At 34.3% G+C, this 19,188-nt stretch overlaps 1 protein-coding gene across 1 annotated transcript in view; it reads left to right on the forward strand.

Moving 5' to 3' along the window:
- Positions 1-19,188, forward strand: part of LOC106871452 (dynein axonemal heavy chain 5) — a 358,231-nt gene that overhangs the window by 193,242 nt on the left and 145,801 nt on the right. Inside the window, exons 34-40 of the mRNA XM_014917924.2 lie at positions 1,621-1,887; positions 5,440-5,568; positions 7,300-7,437; positions 12,317-12,541; positions 13,763-13,935; positions 15,329-15,507; positions 16,313-16,500. Coding sequence (XP_014773410.1) covers positions 1,621-1,887; positions 5,440-5,568; positions 7,300-7,437; positions 12,317-12,541; positions 13,763-13,935; positions 15,329-15,507; positions 16,313-16,500 — 1,299 coding nt within the window. The remainder of the gene's footprint in view (positions 1-1,620; positions 1,888-5,439; positions 5,569-7,299; positions 7,438-12,316; positions 12,542-13,762; positions 13,936-15,328; positions 15,508-16,312; positions 16,501-19,188) is intronic.

Consider the following 19,188-nt stretch of genomic DNA (forward strand, 5'->3'; position numbering starts at 1 on the left):
ATATGAATAGCATATGGGAAACAGTATTAAGGAAGGATAGGAAAATATTAGATTTATAAGCCCTAAAATTCACTCCATAATTGCCCAAGATTCTGAGTTCGATTCCAGGCAGTAACCTGAATGATAATAATAATAATGATAATGATAATAATAATGATAATGATAATGATAATAATAATAATAATAATAATAATAATAATAATAATAGGCCAGACATCATACTGAAAGACTTCAGACAAAAATCGTGCCTCCTCATTGATATGACTGTCCCAATCGATATAAACATATCTGTCAAGACCTACCAAAAACTGAGCAAATATAAAGATCTTGAAATAGAAATTAGCAAAATGTGGAATCTGAAGACGAAAACAATACCTATTGTCATAGGTGCCCTGGGGATCACAGCGAAACGGACAGATTACTACCTAGCTCAGATACCAGGAAACCCCAAAATGGCTCAAGTTCAAAAGATAGTGCTCATGGGAACTGCCCATATCCTACGTAAAATACTGTCTATGTGATCTCAAATTTTAAAGCAAACACATAATTTTCTTATGGTTTCTTAAACATTCACTTGAACAAAACTGTACAAATCCAAATATATGGTACCCTAGGCATAACACCTACATGAACTTCTAACTTGTTGTCTCTTGAGGTCTCTGGGTGAGACTTGGATCCAACTTGTACAAATGCAAAACAAAAGTCAAACATAAAATAATAATAATAATAATAGTACTCAAAGATGTCAACATCAAGACAACACCAGATGAACTGGAACGGCCTGCCTGTAATACTTTCAATTGGATCAGTGAGAATTTCTTGAGCAACAAGAAGTCAATGGACTACAAAGATGGTATCAAGAATCTTCGGAAACGTTACTTAGCAATGGGTCGTCACATGTCACTGAAAGTTCACTTCTTGGATTGCCATCTAGATTTCTTTGTAGATAACCTTGGAACAGTGTCTGATGAACATGGTAAAAGATTCACCAGGACATTAGTGCTCTGGAGAAATGGTACCAAGGCTTCTGGAATGACAGTATGGTGGCTGACTACAGCTGGACACTTTGCCATGATCAACCAGATCAGGAACACAGCAGAAAATCCGAATTACAATGTCTCTAACTCTGTTGTTCTAACTTTGTCTGTTTTGTCTGACCCATTTTTTTTGTGTATTCACTCTTTGTAGAATGATAGTGATGATTATTAATTCAATAAACTAATTTGCTTTCTAAAAATAATATCTCCTTATTTATTGTGTTAATTATTTCATATATATAAATATGTAAATATTTGCATGTATCCACTGAAAAACTGATGTGTTGCATATAAATGGAGTGACATTTTGTAATCAGCATGAAAAATTAGTCTCAAAATGTTGGTTTGCATTCATAATGAGTATCATACATCTAATTTTGTTGACCACTGTAATTAAAGTATGTATCACACACATTTCATATTCCAATTTATAAAAGATATCACTTCACTTGCTCCAAGCTGATAATTATGATTTTGTAAAAACCCAAATAAAGATAAATTTGATGCCTTTGTTGTTCATACAGTGAACGAACATTTAGGAATAAAACATTTTTCAAATTATTTCTGTTGTCTTTGCTTTCAGGAAGCCAAACGGTTTAGCACCATTGACAAATCCTGGGTGAGGATTATGCAACGTGCTCATGAGATACCTAATATTGTAGCCTGCTGTGTTGGTGATGATATTTTATCCCAGCAGTTGCCTTATCTATTAGAGCAGTTGGAGATGTGTCAAAGGTCACTTACTGGTTATCTTGAGAAGAAGAGATTGGTTTTCCCTCGTTTCTTTTTTGTGTCTGATCCAGCTCTGCTAGAAATCCTTGGGCAGGCTAGTGATTCTCATACAATTCAAGTGAGTTGCTTTCATTTTCTTTCTGTTGCCATTAATGTATTATTCTTATACCTTCAGAAATTATTGATATTTATACTCAAATATTGTACACATGGTACAGTACGGCATTCGTCACTCTAATTTGTGCATCATGAGCTTGAGATTCTAGTGTATCCAGGAATAGACATATGTCCTGGTAACAATGAACATCAAAATTCCTAGCACTTTTGTTTTTATATCAAGCTGTCTGTGTACAGTATTGAAGTGGTTGGTGTTAAGAAAGGCATCCAGTTATAGAAACTAGGGAAATGTGATGCAATGGAATGTAATACAGTCTTCTGACTTGTTGGAATCTGTTATGTCTAACTCATGCCAGTCTGGAAAACAAACATTAGATGATAATGATGATATTTTACATATAGACATATATATATTATTATGTCACTTTCTTGTTCCCTACTTCCACACCTTCCACCCATACCTACCCTTTCTCACTAACCACTGACACTAATCCCTATCCTTTCTCCTGTCCTTTCCATACTCGTCACCCACCATTAGTGACTACTCTTGTAATCTCTCACCACTAGAACTCTCTTAGAACTATAAATCTGCACCTCTCAGCAATTTTTACCCTAAAAATCATCACACACATTCTTTTTTTTTTCTTTTACTTCAGTTACAGGGGCTCTTTTGGCCCTTTAAATCTTACAAGTGTTGTGAGACAACCTCACTTGTGATAGTGCCATGAAGAAAGCACTGAATACATTCTATAAAGTGGGTTTGTGTTAAGCAGGCATCCAACCAAAGGAACCCAGACATTGGAGCACAACATGGTCCTCTGATTCATGAGATGATGTTGAATCATCCAACTCATGAAGAAAAGACATCAATGATCATGAGAATTATGATAATGATCACACACACTCACACACACACTTGCTTGTTCATGTTTGGATTGACTATGTATATATATATATATATATATATATATATACACACACACACACACACACACACACACACACACACACACACACACACACACACACACACACACACACACACACACACACACACACACACACACACACACATATGTGTGTGTGCGTGTGTGTGTGTGCGCGTGTGTGTATGTATGTACATGTTTATATGTATATGTTTGTGTGTCTGTATTTGTTCCCTCTCCATCGCCTGACAACCGTGTTTACATCCCTGTAACTTAGTGGTTCGGCAAAAGAGGCCAATAGAATAAGTACTAGGCTTACAAAGAATAAGTCCTGGGGTTGATTCATTCGAATGTCTCTCGCTCTCTTTCTCTCTCTCTCTCTCTATATATATATAACTAAGGATAGATGAATGGTTAGTGAGAGCTGTGCAAGCCATGTACGGGGACGCTGTCAGTAAGGTGAGGGTTGGCAACGAGTACAGTGAAGAATTCTGGGTAGAGGTAGGAGTCCACCAAGGTTCAGTCCTCAGCTCCCCCCTATTTATCATAGTTCTCCAAGCAATAACAGAGGAATTCAAGACAGGATGCCCCTGGGAGCTCCTCTATGCCAATGACCTTGTCCTAATTGCTGAGTCACTATCAGAACTAGAGAAGTTTCAGGTGTGGAAGCAAGGACTAGAATTGAAGGGCCTTAGAGTCAACCTAGCTAAAACCAAAGTCCTAATAAGTAGGAATGTAGACAAAACACAAACCCCTTCAGGTAGATGGCACTGCTCGATCTGTAGAAAAGGCGTAGGTAGAAACTCCATAAGATGTACCCAGTGTAAGCTATGGACACATAAGAGGTGCAGCAATATCAAAGGAAAGCTAACTAGGAAGATAGTTTTTGTATGTGGCAGATGTTCAGGAACAATAAACACTGAAAATGTGCAGAAAGCAACTTTTGCCACATTCCAGGGAGAAAAACTAGAAGTAGTTGATAGCTTCCATTATCTAGGTGACCAAGACACATGTGTATGAACAGCCATGCTACATGGCAGTGAAACATGGGCCATGACTGCTGATATTGGAGTTGTAGTAACCATAGTTCACTATATATGCTCAGTGAGAGAAGAGTAATTCCAAATAAGGTAAAGAGACTAAACAGCCAACAATCGGTATTATTAATATGAAATATAAAAATATATATATCTATTTCTATTTGTCTATCTATCTATCTATCTGTCTGTCTGTCTTATGTTTTAGGAGTGGGTATCATTAATGTTATATTTTTATTAACATTATATCTTTATTATTTGTATTTATTAATATAATTAGCGTGAGCTGGCAGGGTTGTTGTCACCTGGGTAACTTGAGAGAAGTTTGTGGATTCTCAGCACAGGCTGAAGCTTGTAGATTCCCTGAATAAATCTTTATTTTTATTCTCCTTATCATCTTCCTCCTACAGCTACTAATTCTTCCTTCTGTGATTTCTCTTCATGTTGTTACTCTGCTCATTTGCTTCCTGAAATTGCCAATTTTTTTTTTTGGGGGGGGGAGGTTATTGCCCTCCCTCTTACTTTTCTCTATTATCTTATTAATATCTCATCTTTCAATCTTGTTTTACATACTTAGATTTTTCTGTTGAGAAGAATGCTTTGCTCAAATGCCATTACCCACATCTCTTCATATCAAACCAACTTTTAATGTTATCCAAAGAAAGCTACTTGCAAATATTGCAAATCAATTTCTCACCATAAAAGCAATATTTAGAAAACTTGCTCGATAAAATGAAGCATGCAAATTAATAATATGTAAAGCATACTCAGACCAAAGTGTGTATGGCAGAACAAAGAAATGTAGTCAGTTAAGTTTGATATTGTATAATAAAGAAGACTGTGAAAGCATACAGAAAAGAGCAAAAGTTTACTAATACATAAGTACTGAAAGAATACTGAATAAGACTTTCAGTAAAAAAAGATGTTCAAATTGTGGTGTCAAAACAAGACAGTTCGTTACAAATGGAAATGTATGTGAGAGAAAATATCACCTAAAATAAACAGAAAGAAAATTCAAGTACAGGAATGTTTAATATACAAACATGGATGTATCTGTTCGTGAATGTTCAATTGTTTGATATGGTGTGTTCTTGATATGGAAATAACTCTGGCAATATGTGAAATATGGTTGTTTGTATTTAATAAATATGGTCCAGGCAAAACCTGAATCCTTTAGAGAAAACCCTCTAAAAACAAACCACACTGCAAATGGTTGATTGATGATTACTTGAAAATAGTGTTCAACATATCTACTTGATGTGCAACAACTAGACTCACTTTATATGACCTAATTTTCAGAGCCTATTTTTGACAATAAAAGTTCACATTAAATGTAAAGCAATAAATTCAACTGTTTTGATATGATTTATTTGTGGCAATTCACCGGAAAGATACAAAATGCTTACAGGGAGAGCTGAATGTTATCTTGTTTGTTGATATATTCCTGTAAACCTGTGAGAATAGATGATATATTGGTATAATCTCTTCTGTCAGCGATTGGTTGCTTCATTTATATCGATATTACTTTTATGGTAGTATCATGTTGTGATATATACTTCATATTTATATACATCTTTTCTACATTTTTAGTCACATCTGTTGAGTGTTTTTGACAACATAAAATCAGTGAAGTTTGATGAAAAGAACTATGATAAGATCTTGTCTGTGTATTCATCTGAGAAGGAAACTGTTAATCTTGATGAAACAGTACTTGCTCAGGTATTGTAGAATAATTTTTAAAAATATGTTTCTATGTTCAAAGATTCTTACTTTATTGTATTTAAAATCTTGTTTAAAAAATACAAATATAAGTGTTTCACAAATACTTGAAAACCCAATAGGCATCATATAAATTCATCCAAAATTTCTTATTATCATCTGTATGTTATTTCATATTTTAAGAACATATTATTCCTAGTTTCACTGTATTTAAAGGAAGTCATCCATTTGTTTCACTAAAGAGACATTCTTATCGCAACAGAAATTTAGTACCTCCATAATTTTGAAATATCAGTTCATTTACATTTATTAGTACTGATATTGTGCAATTTGTACTATTTATAAAGTCATTATTTTACTCTAACTTATTTCATGTTTGTAAAATAAGTTGAGATTTTGTGCTCCATCAAAATTCTAACATTATGGACTTTTCTTAGAAGCAAATTTTAGAATTGTAATCTTTGCTTGATAATGGTAGTTTTATCATATTAATCTTTGATACAGCAACAAACGTTATCCCAATTGTTTTTAAGTCCCAAAATGGTGGCAACTAGCAAGCAATAAAACAGGCCTCAAAACACCCACTTATTTTGTTAAAAGAAAAATCTCATGTGTAAGAAGAAGCAAGAAAATTGTTAAAGGTAGGTGTTCAAGTAAAGAAACTATTAGAGTAGAAACTCTTCTTAGAAGAGTGAAAGGATTGGAATTAGGAGAAAAATGAGCCACTCATTTAGTAATCTTAATAGAGGAATAAATGAAGAAAGTCTGGCAGAACAGCACACATGGATTTATTTCTAGACAAGAGATAAAGAAGCAATAGTTTAGTGATGAAAGGGGAGTTGATGTTTAACTGTCAAAACAGTACTAATTATGTTAGAAACTTGTTTTGGAACTTCATTAAAGTGAGAGGAAGAATACCAGCAGAGGCACCAGATCAGAAGTGATAGACGGTTTTTAATACAAGGTGAATAAAAGGTAAAAAGATGAAGAATACATTTAGAAGAAAAATAATGAAGAGCTTTATATAGGGAAGCAACCTTGTTAGTGATTGATTTAGCTATTGATATCACATAGTAAGATCTTTGGGAAAAAGTTAAACCTAAAAAGTGAAGACTAGAAAACTCACAAAAAGTCGTAGAAATAGGAACAACACGAAAATTTCTGAAACAATAAATGGAAAAAGCTTACTTTTTGCATAGTTGAAAGGAGCTAATCACTGAGACTCCCAACCCGTCATGAAATGTTGACGAAACTCAAGTGAACCAATTATTTCTACAACAAATCAAATTTCTTATTTAAGTAAGAATACAAAGAAGTGCCATCAGTAAGATCATCCCAAAGGTCATGAATAAAAAGTAAGAACAAGAACGAACCGAATAGATCTTGAGAAATGGTAGATGAAACAGAATAAGAAGAAGACAAATGGACACCTGCAGCAATATCCATCTTACATTCATCCAAAAAACATTCAAGAATTCTAAGGATCCTTCCTGAAATTTCATATGACAATCTCATCACGTGACTAGCATGCCAAATCCTGTCAAATGCTTTCAATATGTCTAGGGTAACAATACAACTGCATTATAGTTATTTAAAGCATGGAAGAGCTGTTCATTTATCAGCATCAAATCAACATTGGAATGCAAAATAAAATACGAGTCTATTGGTATTTTTATAAGTATTTAAAATTATTTGCTGTCCCTTTTGTCATAAATTCACATTTCATTTCAGGGCAATGTTGAAGTTTGGCTGGGAGATTTATTGAGAGTATCTCGCCACTCTTTACATACGGTTATCCGAAGTTCTTACTTTGCAACTAGTGATCCAATGTTTAAACTCATTGAATTTCAAAATGCTTATCCTGCTCAAGTAAGTGTATCAGATTTTAACAGCCTTCTTATGGAAAATTTCCCTGTGGTGCCACTGGTAGCTTTTTTACCCCTTACATATAGTGATTGAAATTTGAAATTAAGATCAACATATTCTAATAATGTCAATTTATTCATATTCTAATAATATTTTACATATGTGTTTGCTTTTCTTTTTGTAAGAAAAATGAACCAGATTTGAAAATTCTATAGCTAAAGAAAATGAATTGTTATTTGAAAAAATTCAACGTTTTACAGCAAGGAATCTGATTCTCAATGGGTTAGACAATTTGAATTTTATAGAGAAAAATATTCAAGTCCAAGGACAAAGAGCTTACTGCAGCTTTAAAATTCACTTTTCCTTATGACACAAACTTAATTATGCAATATTATTCCGATTATAAAGATGAGAATATTGTGCACTAATTACTAAAATGGGTTCATGAAAATTAAGTCAAAAGTACAATCAGATATCATTTGCCATTAATTAACCACAATCAATAAATGTAAAAGACATTTTCATTGATATGTCTGGAGAAATTCTGGAATCAGAAATTATCAGTTTTCAGATTATTAATTTCATGCAGTTCTATCTTTAAGAGATGAGGAATTATGTACATTATTTACATTATTTACATTTGATGGATATTTGTCCTCATCTTGTTTGTTATTAACACAACGTTTTGGCTGATATACCCTCCAGCCTTCATTAGGTGTCTTGGGGAAATTTCGAACCTAAGGTATTTTTCGATGTTGTTGTTGTTATTATTATTATTAATATCATTATTATTTAGGTCACTGCATTTTGTATCTTTCCGGTGAATGTATGTTTCCATAAGTATCTAGAGTATTTGATTCTCTATGACATTCATACATATATTTTTGTTGTGTTTGTAGCTTGAGTGGTTGGCGTTAGGAAGGGCATCCAGCTGTAGAAACTCTGCCAAATTAGACTGGAGCCTGGTGTTGCCATCCGGTTTCACCAGTCCTCAGTCAAATCGTCCAACCCATGCTAGCATGGAAAGCGGACGTTAAACGATGATGATGATGATGATGATGTAGCAATAGTTTGAATTACTCAGTTAAAATTTAAAATTCTTATCACATCTTAGGATTTTTTTAAATGAATAAATTGGAATAAATTACCATTCATGACATTATTATTGTAAAAAAAATCAAACCTATGTCTGTGTTTGTCTGTTTATTGTCTTTTCTTTGTGTATCTAAAATATTGACATACATGCATCAGAGAGAGCAAGAAAATGATAAAATTTATCTGGTTTGTGGTTTTATTATACTCTTTTGGAGTAGCATAAAATATACAGTTATTTTTTTTTTCCAAAAGGAAAACTTGATAAAAGTATGAACATTAAAATATTGGCTGATAATGAAAATAGTGACATCATTATTTTTAGTGGCCAGTAAACTACCAATGGTTACATTATAACATAATTCAATGTCAATAGAATGGTTTTATAAAACTGTTTGCAATTTTTAAAAACTGAAACTGCTATTCTGTTTCATAGATTACTCTGCTATCTTCCATTATGCTAATCACATTGACTTTTTCTTCCTTTTATTTTGCTAATACCATAAACACTCTTATTATCGGATCCTTAATAACCACAACTCCATATTTGTGACAAAAAAAAAAAAAGATAGAAAAATAGAAATGGAAAATGAATTAGATTTAGAAGATTAAATTTGCATACAGAAAATGGATGTGATGGCTGAAATGATATGCTATTGTGTTGCTGCTAGCTTATAATTTATGTATATGTTAAAATTGTGAAGGATACATTTTTGAATCACTTAAAAAGGCATATATTATTGAGAAATTGACCCCATTGTCACCCTATAATTCAGAGATCTGTGTTAGAAATGGAATGAAAGGATTATAGTATAGCTCTATCATTTCAAATAATATTTTGAATTTTCTGAGTTCATGTTGCTGAAGTAACTTGATTAAACTGATAGAAATATTTTTAAAGTTTTTTTTTTTTTTTAGCATAAATACATGTAAATGGGTTATCCTAATTACACAGAATTAAAATCCTTAGTTTCACACTGATCACCCTGGCCTTCATTCATAATAATCAACCTTAAATTTTTCTTCTTCTCCTCCTCTAACTACTACTAGTGCTGCCATTGCTGTCACAACTAGTACTACTATGCTACTGCTGCTGCTACTACTACTACCACATCATTATTGTTGTAGTTGTTATTTTAATGTAACCTGCTTCTGTATGGTGTAGAAGGTTGTCTATTTCGAGGGGATGATAAACACACCATGCTGTCAAGCTTAACAGTATTCTATGGCCCATGGATACCTTTAGTATCAGTTGCAAGAATTCAGTGGTAGTTTTTAGCAGCGGTCTTTTAGATCTATTCATGTGCCATTGTACTTTACACTTCCCTGCAATGCAAATGAAGAATAAAGGGACAAAACCTTCTGGTCAATTGTCTCCCCTCTTCCCAGACTGGATTTTTCTCCATCCTAAGAACCCTCACATCACCCCCAACACACAAGTCATATATTCCTTTCTGAGACACGAATCGCTCAACTCCTATCTACAACATATTCTTACTGTTCAGGCTACATTCTCTCTTCAAAATTTACTTGAGAAGTTAGTTTCTGCACATACAAACTCCACTCCTGTCACTCACCTATCTCACTTGGATCTCAGTAGTAACATCATCCAGTTACCTCATTTCAGAGTCTCTCTTTTCATTCTGCTAAACATATCTGCTCCCCTCTGTCATTCTTCATATGCATCCAAATTCTTTATTCGGATCCTCTCCTGCATTGAGAACATATATCTCATTTCACCTTTTCCTAAAGATGGCTCTCAAACTCATCCCAAACCAGAGCTGCTATTCTCGACCTTCAGCATCAACTTGTTTCATCCTCCACTTACAGACAATACACACCCTCCAAACACCTTTCTTATTTGAAATAATTAACCTATACCAAACTACAACTGTCTCTACACTCTACTGGTTCATTTTACCACTGTCTCATCTCAATACCTGCTTTGCCCAGATCCTATGGCATTTCAAGTCAGCCACCTGGTCAGAGTTCCACCAATTTTATACCTACTGTCATTGGCAGTGAGCATACTTCATTCTTGACCCATCAGAAACAGCTAGGTTTCAGTGACTGGAACTATCCATTCACTAGGGCTCTCACAATCATTCCATATGCTAGGCCTCATTATCGCTGGATATCTTCTTGCATATGCATTTCTTTAATGTAGTTTGGATCATCTCCGGAGGAGTGATTCAGACTCACACTCAGAAGATATTTCAGCTTCTTGCAATTGCTGACACTCTATAAAGTTCAAGTGATGACCACAAGCGAGCATTGCTTCCACCTCCAGAACGGCTTTGCTGCCACCCACAGTCAGCCTGCACCACGTTTGGTGAAAAGCTTATACGCCCTAACGTCAGGCCGACACTCTCTATCTGTCCTACCACTTCTATCACTGCTATAACAGCCACTCTTTGTTGGAGTGGGCTAGTCTAGTACTCCCAGCCCACTTGTCTCTCCTCCTCTCATCATCCTCACTTCTACCCAGCACCCCCCGACCAGACCCAACGCTAACCAATATGTCCAATTCTTCCCCACTAGAACACTGACCCTCATGAATCTCTTTCTTGCTCATGTCTTACTTGCAAGAGTGAAATTGTAATAGTTTAAACATTAATGGTATTTCTCTTGCCAGGCACAACCCTTTCTTCCAGACCTAGCAAGCAAAAGACAAAAACAGTGTTGCTTGGGGAATCTGTACATCCCTGTGATTGGCTAAGTGAACTATACTAGTTAGTATAGTATACTAACTAGTTTGTATAAATGAGCATGCGCAGAGCAGTCTGAGAAGAGTGTCGTATGTGCAGTCATAGTGTACAGGTTGTAAGAATTATTGAATAGAGATATCATGGCTTGCTTGTTGAAGATACACAGTTGGAGAGTAATAAGAGAACATTGGGAATGTTGATATTATAGCTGTTCAGATAAAACAGTGATGATGAGAAGTCGTACATTATATTAAAAAGAAAAGAAAAAAATATTTGTGGCAGTTCTATTGTTAACTTAAGGATGACCAGAGGCCAATTCATCATTTTGCTGTCTTTATGCAAAAATACATGTAGAGAAAAGTTGGTCATTTAGATAAATGACTGGATATTCTCATGACTATATAAGTTTTGAAGATTGTCATCACAATACTTACTATCCTCAAGATTGGAAACAATGGAACATATATCAAATCTTTCTTCTACTCATGAAGTTGCTAATGGAATCATCATCATCATCATAGAATTTATGTGTCCTCTGCTTTTAACAATTTATAACAATGAATTCTATAACATTTTACATGTCCTTGATATTTGCACCAAATATATAGCATCAGCTGTACCTTTAACCCTTCAGCTTTCACATTATTCTGTCAAAAGTAATGTTTATTCATTTATATTATTGGGAATTACTTATGCATTATTTTGTAGCTTTGAGGTTTTCATGAGGTAACTGTTAATTTTTAAAATAATATTGTAGGATTCATGTAAGATCTGGCCAGATTGAATGTGAAACAGGTAGAATATTTTGGCCGGATGTGGTCAGTTTAAATGCTAAAGGGTTAAAGCAGTTAGAATGAATATGAAGTTATTCATTACTTAAACGAGTAGCTACACTACAAAATGGGACTATTTTTTGCTTAACAGCACTGGGTTGAATTGTTCACTTTCGTGGCTTTATTTATCTTACCAAAAGTATCTTAACATCTGTTAGATAATGTTTATCAGATGTTAAATGTATGGAAAATATCAATTTACAATAAGTGTACTTATCATAACTGATAAATTGTTTATCTTGTCTGCAGGTTGGCCTGTTAGGCTTACAGATAATGTGGACCAGAGATTCTGAAGAGGCCCTCAGTCGAGCTCGAGTTGATAAGAAAATTATGGGATCAGTCAACGACAAATTTGGAGAAATCCTTAATGAGTTAATCAATGTAACAATGCAAGAGCTCAGCAAAGTAGACCGTACCAAATTTGAGACTCTTGTTACTATACATGTGCATCAAAAAGACATTTTTGAGGACTTGGTAATGTTTTAAATAATTATATTCTAAACATATTTGAAAATATAAATCTATGCTTTGTTATTATTATTGCTAAACTTTTGACTATATAAATTTAAAGGGATTTGAATAAAAAGCAGACATAATTAATAGTAAAACCCACAGCTATGTGGTTATAAAGTCAAGTTTGTAACGATGCAACCATGCCAGTGCATACCTGCCATATATATATATATGTATGTATGTATATATATATATGTTCAGCCATGTGAGAACAAAAGAACTGAAGTATTTCGGATTGCAAGATAGTGTGTAAGAGAAAATTGTGATGAAAAGAAATGTGTCCGCATGGATGATGGTGCACTTGCATTTAATGATTCTGCAAAGATAGAGGTTTGGAAATGCCACTATGAAAGAATTCTGAATGTTGATGTGTTCCAAAATGTCTTTGAATATTCTTGTATTTTACATAAATGTATTATGTCTAGAAGCAATGCCAAAGGATAATGGTAATGCAAAAGACACCAAGGTTCAGTTAAGCAACTGGCTGAGGTCAGTTGATAAAAGCTAGTCACTTGAAAAGTTCAGAGTATGGTACATCATACACAGACAGCAGTGGTCATTCTTGCCTTTGATTATGCCATAATTCAGGTGGAGGCAATTGAGAGGTTGTGCAGTAAATTTCCCCCAAATTTCAGTTCAGCCATTTTGTAGAGCAAAAAATCTAAGCTCTGCCTATCAATTTCATCAGTGATAGAGGAATTCAAAGTCACCAGCAAAAGAGCTATCAGCACACTGTGTCTATCTGAGAATGAGAAAGTCAGGCATGCCAACAAGACCATAAGGTGTAGCATAAGTTGGAAAACCCAGGAAGCTGTGAACACAGCAGAAATTCATCAAGAAATTGTTTGGATAGTTTGTCAAGGTTGGCTAGGCCTAGACAACTACAGTACCAAGAGGTGGAAAAGAAACCAGTGCCAGAACAAGTGAGAGTGCTCATAATGCAAAAGAGCCACAGTTCAACAAGGGAGATTGTCATGTGAAGGCAGTAGGGTTTCCCTACCAGGGACAGTTGATACAGTAGGATATACATATTCCAAGGTTTGACGAGTTCAAAAAAGGCTCTGTCCAGCCAATTAGAATAAAGTATTCAAAGACAGGTGTGAGAGTGAATAAAGTATATTTCGTCAGACTAACATTAATGGATTACACGCACATTCATATGTATGCACTTCTGTATTCCAGGTACGCATGCATATTAGGTCAGTTAATGACTTTGAATGGTTGAAGCAGTCCCGATTTAGCTTCAAAGAAGACATAGATCAGTGTATAATTTCTATCACAGATGTCAATTTCACTTATATGAATGAATTTCTTGGATGTACTGATCGTCTGGTCATCACCCCTCTTACTGACAGGTAACAAACTTAAACTATTGAATTCTCATGTTGACTCACTGATATTGTAATAATTACTTTTCTTATCAAGAAAAGCTTTGATCAAAGACATTCTAGCCATGACCATCCTATCGTTTTCTATGACTATGATGTGTTTTTTTTATAGTGTATCATTACTTTTTATAAAACAGCTGTGTGAGTTGAAGAAGACTTTGGCTGCTATTTTTAGTGAACTGCAGAACCATGTAAAGGATTCTTCATTGTCTTATGTAGTAGATTGTTGTGCAGGGGTTGTATGTTTGTGGAAAGTGTAACTTGGCTTCAGACCAATGACTGAAACAAGTAAAAGATACAAGAAAAGATGTCATATACTTCTCGTGCTAGCCATTATCTGTCCTTTTGTCCCCCTCCCCCTTTCTCTTCACATCTTATCCTCTACATCCTTCCTTCACTTCTTTGAGTTTTTCATCTGCACTTTTGCAACTGTTTTCTTTCTTATTGTAAAAGAAAAAAAATGCTTGAAACATCTGTTTTTATTCTGATTTTTTTTCATTCCTCCAGGCAAATCAACTCAATAGAATTTGTTTTCTTTTCCAAACATTTATGGTAGAGACATTACCATTATTTGGGAACATCATTTTCCTGAATTGAAATTTATCATAGGGCAGATTTACCTATCACCATTTTAGGATTAATACTAGTTAATATATTAAGACTAATTCCTTTGACAAATATTTTCTCTCTTGTAAAAACTTTTGCCTTGTTCATTGTATTAACATAGGAAATGTCTGTTTATCAAACAGATTACTGCTGTTTGTGTTATTTACAAACTTCAACATTACTGCAAGGCTTTTGTATACTGCATCACATTATACTTTTGCCTATGCCATACACCTCTATGCTATTTTCATCATCACACTCTGTCCTTTCTCCTTCTTTCTCCACATCTACTCCTGTATGTCCCTCCTTTTCTTTTATTAATTTCTTACCAACACTTTTGAAACTATATTCTTTCTCTTTGATACAAAACAAGTGTCTGAAACATTCTGGATTTTTCTTTTTCCCTTCAAGGTGAAATCAACTCAGTAAAATATTTTTTTCTATCTCCAAAATTTCATGGTAGAGATATTACCATAGTTATTTTGGTATGTCATTCTTCTGAATAGCATAGTACATTTTTAGTGGGAAAGAATTAACAAGGCAAAAAAAAAAAAAAACAACATCAAAATGAAATATTTTTTATACATTTCTTGCTGCAAGTCAATATAGAAACAATTAGTAAATATTTTTTTCTGAGTTAGACTAGTATTTTTCAGTAACCAATTCATTGTCTTGGAAGTTTTAAAATCATATTTGCATTTGTGGTGATTGTATTAGCTTATTTATTTGTTTGTTTGTTTATTTCACACTATAGATGTTATATAAGTCTTGCTCAAGCGCTTGGAATGTCACTTGGTGGTGCTCCAGCTGGGCCAGCCGGAACTGGCAAAACTGAAACAACAAAAGATATGGGTAGATGCCTCGGTAAATATGTTGTCATATTTAACTGCTCAGATCAAATGGATTACAGAGGACTTGGAAGAATTTATAAAGGTGGGTCATAAGAATATTATTTCAGTTGTTAAAATTTGCTTCACTTTGTATTTTTAATTCCAGGAAATAATTCTCTAAGTTGTTACAGAGGAGAATAATTTGAAATAAATGATTACTATCGGAGACAAAATATTGAAAAAAAGCCCATTAGGTTAATCTTAAACTGTATTTAATATTTTTTTTATAGTTCAGAAAATGCCTAGAAATTATATATTTTAACTATATATAAAACTCTATGTATTCTTTTCTACTCTTGGCACAAAGCCCGAAATTTTTGGGGAGGGGGCCAGTCGATTAGATCTACCCCAGTACACAACTGGTATTTAATTTATCGACCCCAAAAGGATGAAAGGCAAAGTTGACCTCGGCGGAATTTGAATGTAAAGACAGATGAAATACCACTCAGCATTTCGCCCGGTGTGCTAATAATTCTGCCAGCTCACTGCCTTTATAAAACACATGTATTGAACATTGTTGAAGGTGTAACTATGTTAAAATTCCTGCTTGAGAAATGAACTTGTAACTGTTGGTGTTGCTGTGGAGAATATTCTTTCTATTGACATAAAATGAAACATCCAGCAGCATTCTAGTTTTCATTATCAATGAAAATATATTTTGATAACGACAGGTCTATTAGACCTGTCAGTACTGAGCTAGATTTGTCTTTCTTTGAAACATAAAGTTTTGTGGAGTGTTAGTATATCCCACTGAAGAAAATATATTTCCAGCATGTCACATTCTGTTTTTATATTTCTTTAAGTTAATTCAATGAGAATTTAATTACAGTTTGTTTATTGCTTTGCAGGTTTGTCACAGTCTGGCTCATGGGGCTGTTTTGATGAGTTCAACAGAATTGAGTTACCTGTACTGTCTGTTGCTGCTCAACAAATCGCTATTGTCCTTACATGCAAGAAAGAAAGAAAGCCAACTTTTATCTTTACTGATGGAACTACTGTTGATATGGATCCAGAATTTGGGCTTTTTATCACCATGGTAAATTTTACTGTTATATTGTATTTCTGATAGAAAATACATTACATGTATACTTAGGTCGATTCTGCATTTTTTAGGTCATTGAATTTAAGGTTAACTATAATTTATTCTTGCCTGGTGTGGAGGCGCAATGGCCCAATGGTTAGGGCAGCAGACTCGCAGTCATAGGATCGCGGTTTCGATTCCCAGACCGGGCGTTGTGAGTGTTTATTGAGCGAAAACTTGCTTTTTTAGCAGATCGTATTGTGTGTTGGCACTCCATCGCTTACGACATCGAGGGTTCCAGTTGATATGATCAACGTAACAGCCTGCTCGTGAAATTAACGTGCAAGTGGCTGAGCACTCCACAGACACGTGTACCCTTAACGTAGTTCTCGGGGATATTCAGCGTGACACAGTGTGACAAGGCTGGCCCTTTGAATTACAGGCACAGCAGAAACAAAAGTAAGAGTGAGAGAAAGTTGTGGTGGAAGAGTACAGCAGGGTTTTCCACCATCCCCTGCCGGAGCCTTGTGGAGCTTTAGGTGTTTTCGCTCAATAAACACTCACAATGCCCGGTCTGGGAATCAAAACGGCGATCCTATGACCGCGAGTCTGCTGCCCTAACCACTGGGCCATTACGCCTCCAGCAGATCGTATTAACTAAAAGTTTAAAAATGCTTGTGGTGTATGTGTACATATGTGTGCGTATTGTGAGGAGAGAGAGAACATTTCTTTTACTCATTGATTCAAACACACTTCCAATGGAATATTTGTTAGAAGTCTTTAACCCTTTAGCATTCAGATTACTCTGTCAAATATAATGCTTATTTATTCACATTATTTTGTATTGGTCATACATTTTCTTGTAGCATTGAGGTTTCGCTAATGTAATTAATGTTTAGAATGATAAATGCTGGGTAGGTGTGAGAGGTCAGATCTGACCAGCTTGAACATGAAACAAGTAGAATATTTGGGATGGATATGGCTGGATTAAATGCCAAAGGGTTAATTACTATATCCAGTTCATAATGTCCCTGAAGCTTCTTGTCTTGTTCACAGTATCCCCCCAAAAGGGAGATTCCATTTTGTGTGTTTTCAAGAATAAAGAAGAAAATTTAAGAATTTATTTAGCTTTTCTTATTATTTCTGTAAAGGAAGTCAAGATGGTTGTACACTATTAACAATGCTTTGTTTTATGAAGCTCAGCCACTCTCGAAAGTTATTTCATATCCTTAACAAATTACAGTTTGTCAATTCAATTGCTTTTTTTTTGTTTTGTTTTTTGTTTTTCAGTTTTTTTTTTTGAAGTAAAAGGAAAAGATACTTCTTATATTTCTAGTGTCTTGTATCTATATTTATATCTTCTAACAAATAAGTAATAAAACATCTATAAGAACAAATTTTCAGATTGTGCTACTAAATGTTGTCACGTTGCTTATGTTTCATATATTCAGCATTATTTATGAACATCATAAACTGCCATTTAAGTTCCCAACCACAAACTGTTATAGCATATATCTATCTCTGTGTTGAAAACAACACAAGCTTAAATTACGAAGATTAAATGAATGTTAAGTTTGAAATATGTACAGTTAATGCAAGAATATTTTTGCAAGTGATTAAAACATTTTTCTTTCTTTATATTCTCATTCACATAAATTGTTATGTTGCTAAAAGCATTTTACATCATGCTGGACTTTTAATCACTTTCTGCAAATCCATTTGGTGGTAATGTAATTTGTGTGAATATTTGTAAAGTTTTTATTACATCTTTTCGCCAACCTCAGCATTCTAGCTATGTGTATAGCATAATGCTTGTATTTGCGAAGGAAATCTTTGTGTGGAACAGTGACGGTTCCTTCTTAAACCATTAAAATAAACTTGTGTTATCTGTTATAGATATCGACAACGAAGCATTTTTGTGGTTATTGTTTTGACCTCCACTTACATAATTTGTTATTCATATAGCAAGAGAAGCCATTTATTGTCAACTGTGGCAACCATTATCTAAAATTCTTCTGCCTATTTCCAACCCTAAACAATAATATAACAAAATTGATTTATTACTTCCATTCATCCATATAATCACATCGCTCTATACTCTTTAGTTGATGGTTTTTACATTCTGTTAGCAATTCCAATTCATCTCATTCATATAAATGACACATGAATCTGCCAAAAGTTTGCCCCTCTTGTACAACAGTTAATGCACCCATTATGAAATGTTATCTTTCATATCCTTCTTGAATGCAGAGCCGTCTAGACCCTTTCGTTGATGATGCTAATTTTTTATCACCAGTAATGAGAGTACATCATTAATATCTGGTCTTAAACTCTTGTGTGATTGACTCAAAAAGTAAACTAAGGAAAAAGGCTAAGGCTATAATAAACTTTTGATTGGATTCACTAACCAGTGTTAACTTTAATTTCAACATCAACAGCTTTCTTATGTATTATATACAATTTTTGTTTTGTTTTTTCATTTTTATTTATTCTTTTATTCTTTTATTTGTTTGTCATTTGACTGTGGCCATGCTGGAGCACCACCTTGAAGGGTTTCTTAGTTGAACAAATTGACCCCCAGGACTTATTTGTTTTGAAAGCTTAGTACTTATCTGTGGGTCTCTTTTGCCAAAGTGCTAAGTTATGGGGAAGTAAACACACCAACTCTGGTTGTCTGGCAGTGATGGGGGAGGGGGAAAAACA

The sequence above is a fragment of the Octopus bimaculoides genome, chromosome 10 (genome assembly GCF_001194135.2).
Source record: "Octopus bimaculoides isolate UCB-OBI-ISO-001 chromosome 10, ASM119413v2, whole genome shotgun sequence".
NCBI lineage: Eukaryota > Metazoa > Mollusca > Cephalopoda > Octopoda > Octopodidae > Octopus > Octopus bimaculoides.